General features: G+C 46.3%; 1 protein-coding gene across 1 annotated transcript; it reads left to right on the forward strand.

Annotated features, from left to right (window-relative positions):
• Positions 1–2,132: 2,132 nt before the first annotated feature.
• Positions 2,133–4,487, forward strand: EV420DRAFT_1767964 (uncharacterized protein; the record flags this gene model as incomplete). The annotated part of the gene is made up of 20 exons (XM_060480947.1): positions 2,133–2,212; positions 2,268–2,346; positions 2,403–2,416; positions 2,469–2,579; positions 2,632–2,641; positions 2,702–2,719; positions 2,776–2,801; positions 2,854–2,879; positions 2,923–2,980; positions 3,036–3,085; positions 3,140–3,151; positions 3,207–3,222; positions 3,279–3,318; positions 3,369–3,475; positions 3,534–3,593; positions 3,643–3,670; positions 3,721–3,778; positions 3,831–3,855; positions 3,912–4,026; positions 4,077–4,487. The coding sequence occupies 20 exons, from the start codon at positions 2,133–2,135 to the stop codon at positions 4,116–4,118; spliced, it is 975 nt and encodes a 324-aa protein (XP_060325493.1). The 3' UTR covers positions 4,119–4,487.
• Positions 4,488–5,511: the final 1,024 nt, after the last annotated feature.

The raw sequence follows: 5,511 nt of genomic DNA on the forward strand, positions 1-5,511 counted from the left end.
TACGTGTGCGAGCTCAAGACGTGCCCGTTTCATCTCACAACGGGCATTGTAGGGAAGGGATGATGCTAACGACACCTGTTCTTTGCATATACATGGACTTCGTAGTATGATCTTTTAAGGTAAAGCACATCTAATTGAGTTCCAAGAAAAGACTTAAAAATATGTATAGCCAAAGCACTCATCCATGAATCGTCTTTTCCAAACAGCTCGAGATACGGTCAAATCCTAATGACCCGAATCTCGCTTTTCAACTTCCGATTCGGCAGAGGAAATAATTCCCCGAAGTTGAGTGGGGGCTCTTGGAATGGCGGCTTTTCTCGCAGTTCTGCCTGTTCGTTTCTGGCCCTAGATAGCGGGTGAATTGTTCTCTGCCTTTCGTTACTGCCAGCTCGATGGTTATCTTTGAAAAGAGTCGCTTCCGACGAGTAGGGAAGATTGGTTCAGGATTTTTCGCCTGCTGAAGCGGAAAACGTTGAAGAAATCGGTTGTTGTGCACCAGCTGTACATCGAATCGCTAGGTGGAGTTGTAATGAAGAAGAGTACCACATGTTCGGGGAGGGAGCGGTATGTGTTCTGTTCTCTGGAACGATCATCTATGGTTGCTCTCGCAGATTTGTAATATCTGATCCTCTTGTTTAGATCACTATGTGACATTGCGCAGTGTCTGTACAGATCCAACGTGGTTCTCTCTCAGCGCCTTATCCTGGATCCTAAGTTGCAAAGCACTGCCAAGCACTGGACTGTCGACGCCAGCTACTGACATGGTTACAAAGCTTTAGCCCGCATATTGGCGTCTTTGTCTAATTTAAAATGTCTCCTGAGTCCCGGTGTGATCAATCTTTTCCCTGATGATCATCTAGGTGGAATACACCTCAATGGGGAGGAACAGTACACCACCTGATGCCCACTCCACGATTCTCCTCGTCTCCTTGATCTTCCTTACTGGTTCACGGACATGCCAGACATAGTTTTCACTCAATATCCCTGATCCCTCACACGTGTTTTGTTTTTGTCTTTGATACTTCTCAAAGGGAAGGATGAACGGCTCCAAGATTGATGACCCTTGGTCGTTCTCTTCCACGTTCATTCCCGTTTTTCCATTCTCCCGTCAAAGCTCCTTGACCCTATTCTGTCTTGGAATTCGGCAAAGCTCGCCATAAGATCGAGCAGCGAATATTTGTTCGTAGCACCCGTTACGGTGGCGCAGAGGAAATCAATCACCCTGCCGAGCTGTGCTCCTCGGTAACTAGTATTTTGAATCAACCCTACACCAAACCATTAGATGCGCATGATACTCACCTGGGATGGAGGAGAGTGTGACATGCTCGTTGCTCGTTGTCATGAAGTGAAATAAGCGCCAGAAATGACTTCGGGTATGCAACTCCCCGTTTCGATGTGCATGCATGCTCACACTGGTCGTCTATAAACAAGCGCCGGCTGTTTCTGTGCCGGGATCTCAAACCGTGCGACCGAGAAGAGGAGAGAGGCTAGAGGTCAGTGTGTTATCGCATGTTCTCTTCTATCAAATGTGTACCTGAGTTTCATCCCAGTACATCAATCACCTTAGTTTAATTTATCAACGTAGAATTGTGCTTTGGATGAAATAATGTTTAAACTGCTGAGCGTTCCTTCTTTAAAGGATGACTTTCATTGATACGTGAGAGCAACTGAAGGACAAAGTGCGAACCAGTTGAAGTAACGTGTCACTATTACCCGTTGGCTCATTGTTGTACTGAAATCAAACCAATATCTCTCAGTAGTGAATAGGTGGAGCAGAAGATAGCATTTCGTTGCCCAAAGATGCACTCCCGAATATTGCCTTCTCTGCTGGAATTTTTCATCAGGAACACGCAGCTCACAATCTGATCTTCCCGAACCTCAATACAACCATTCGGACCAGCTCACTGGGAGATATCCGCTTCTTTGCGATCCCGCAACCGAGCCTGAACCTTACCGAGGCCTATCCTCGAGTCTCAACAAGTGATGATGGGAAAGATCTATGATCCGCAACATCTGTTCTGTATTGCACCTTCAGGTTATGATCAACAAGTACATTTAAATCCCATATACGTGCCCTGCTACTTCAACAGCAGCCTTTTTCTTTCTTTCTTACTCTATTCCCCTCTTTCCATATGGATCTGACTCCTGTACCAATCCCGCTACTCGGTGCGACGTTCGGGGTAATTCTCATCGGAGCCATCCTTTCTGCCGTGTAAGCTCCAAGCCTGTCTGTCCGCAGCTAACTGACATCGAACCATGATGCGCAGTCTATTCGGTATATTAAATCTCCAGTCCATCTGGTATTTCAAGCAATACCCAAATGACTGGTGGCTCTATCGACTCGTTGTGCGTGTTGCATATACTTTTATTCTCCCGGTTGAGCTTGAGGTGTTATCGAACAGGTGGCAGTCATTTGGTGAGCAGTTCCGACTCATGAGTTGAACAAGACCTCTGATAACTACATACAGTGTCCTGGATACACTAGATGCCGCGGTTAGCACTCACGCGTTGTATTTCCTTCTCATCGAGACTCGGATAGTGGGCAAGTTCCTAGCTTTGGATCAACTTAATATCATTTGGTACATTTCAATATTCGCTGTATCGTTTCCCTAACTTTATCTGGTATGACAGGAGCTGCAAGGTTTGTATCATGATTTTCTGGTTATGGCTATGGCAGTTAATGTCTCGTTGACCTGGGCAGTTGCACGTTCTTCTTGGAGTGCGTATCCCCTGATCTTAAACTCGTAGACAAAACTAGATTCACATGCTGTTTAGACTTTGATCAAAATAGCGGTCCAAGTGTGCGTTACTTCCTAAGCTTTGGCTGCCTCATGAAAACTCATCTTTGGGCAGTATATATACCATACGGCTGTGGAAAGGTCGCTCATTGGCTCTTCGCTTTGGCTCTTCGCTAACACTCAGGTGCTGATGGCCAGTCCGACAACATTTTCATCTCAGTCGAGTCATACCCTGGTTTCTTGTAAGCTCGTCCCACTGATTATTGCGTATTCTATTCAACCGTATTTCCCTTGTAGGCCATCATCACAGCTTGTAATGTCGGTATGTGAACCTCGGATGCCTTCCAGTTGGTGGCGGTTGCTGAGTTTCTGCCTTTATGATTTACCCTTCACTTCCATAGGCGCCGGAATATGTAAGTTTGTACTGCTCTTGTTGACCATTACGCTTCATGTCCCTCTTCTCATCAGATCTAGTTTACGGAGAGTAAGATTTTGTGATTACACTGCATTATCATCGATAATCCAAGACACTTCCAACAGCTACAGTGTTTCCAACTTCTCCGACATTTCTACTATCAAAGTGAGCATGCATTAGATTCCTCTTCTATTCTGTATCTCACTTGAAAATAGAATGAAATCATCGCGGTGGTCTCGACGAGCACGGCAGTTGATTTTATCATATCCATCACGATGTGTTATTATCTGAACAGAAGCAGGGCTGCTTCAATGTTCCCCAAGTCCGTAATTCGACATGTTCTATCCCTGGGTCACATCATTGACATCATGTAAACTCAGTACTATTACGACGTTGGTTGCGCTGATGCGGCTGATCCTGATATCCGGGTTGGTTACGAGGTGAGAGTTGACCTATGTACCTTTTCAACCGGTTTATCGTGGTGTGCAGCATGTGCTCTATAGCCACTCTTATAACAGTATGCCAACCGTTATGTGCTATCTGATTTCAAGTTCATGATTGACGCAGTTTCTTGTTTGGCCAAATACACTCATATTCATTGCGATCGATAGTATAAAGCCCAGATGTCAGTCCTTCATCGTAGATCCATGGATTCTGACTCATTTGCTTATTCACAGTGTTTACCAACTCTTTGTTAGCGATGTGTGTACCAAACGCTATCATCCGTGAACTCTGTGGTGACTTACTCGAGTGTCTAGGCTCAATGCACGAAAGGAGCTCCGAAAGATCCAGAGTTCCGAGTTCCTGGAACCGAAAGGTGAATCTCAGCCGGGATCTACATCTGGATGCGAGTGCAGCAGGGAAACGGAGATGGTACGTGGGCCGCAAACTCACTCAACGACAATTGACAAATGGACTGCTAGTCTATCGTTATATCCATGAGGATCGAGTTAGAATCGGTTTAACCGCTAAGCATCAGTCCCAGCGCCTTAGCTTTGCAATAGATAATTTAGAACCTGCAAGCAAGGACAATAGTCTACAATAGGACGATCTATCGTAGTGGGACAATGTTAAAAGCTTATTCCCCTCCTCACCATCCGCTTGCTACGGTCCCAAACTCGTGTCCAGCTCGTTCTTCATAAGCCTCGGATTCCGTACGGATGATTTTCCCGTCGGTATTTCGCTCCAAGCACTAGTAGTGGCGAAAACAGGGCAGTGCCTACGTTGACTAGACCACGAACCAGCGTGAAGTAAACGAAACCTCGGCCTTTGATCTATACCAGGTATCTGAGTCTCCAGCAATTCTCCGGTAGGGAATCGAACCCTCTCGTACCTGCACCACATGCCCATTGTGCGATCCATATATATGGTGCCTCATAAGAAAAAACTTCTACTTTGATAACGTCTGTTAGTCAGAATTCCATTGGACGCTCTCAGAGCCAGCCGTCTCCAAATCTATGGATCTTGAATAAAGCGTGAATGCGTGGAGTCAGGGCCCTGAGAGAAAGAGAGAGACATAGGTAAAGGAGGCATATCGCCTGACTCAAGCTTCTACATTCCATTATGGTACTGTACCTAGTCGTGCAAGGAAAACAGGGAAATAGTGTGCTTTGCCTCATCGAACGCCTTTGTACGGACTATCATAACTCTCCTCGTGCTGATACCGTTTAAAAGTCAGCACAACCCCACCTGGCACCGGAGCGATGAAGGACACTGACCTAAATACCCATGCACACAGACAGAAGAAGCATCCTATCCCCCGAGTCCATGTCCACTGTACCGAATCTCACCTCGATTTATGCGCACCTCACGCGAAGCCATCAGTAAAGTGAGTCGGACTGGTGCACACATTAGTGCCTGCCGAGTCTAATGCACGTACCTTTTACCCTTTCCCTAGTACTCGCAACTCGTGTCTCAACTTGGAGTGCCCACTATACAGCTTCGGTCCGGGTTCGATTCTCGGTGAAAGACAATGACGTGAGTTCTCTTCCATATGTTTTTCCCCCTCTTTCTGTGGAATAAGGCTAGAGGAGACCTATCAGGATTTCTCCCAACATCACTCTGATGGTTCCACCTCCAGTCAGAGAATACGATAGTAAGATGTGCTGAGTCCCGACTTTTTCATTGCGGGATAAGTCATACGACCACTCGTAAAATGATATCAACACGGAGAAACGGTACCACGTAAATTAGCACACCGCGGCCTTTCTGGTAGGCGATTACTCTACCGTACATCTCTCCACGCGGCGTTGTGCGAGAACCCATCCCTGATAGCGAAAAAAAAGGTCGGAATAGGTTCACAAAGGAAAGACGACCTGCACTGACCAAAGCAAGCATGTCTTCGTCCTCGACCCCGTT

This window comes from Desarmillaria tabescens, assembly GCF_030435595.1.
Source record: "Desarmillaria tabescens strain CCBAS 213 chromosome Unknown EV420scaffold_49, whole genome shotgun sequence".
NCBI classification, from domain to species: Eukaryota; Fungi; Basidiomycota; class Agaricomycetes; order Agaricales; family Physalacriaceae; genus Desarmillaria; species Desarmillaria tabescens.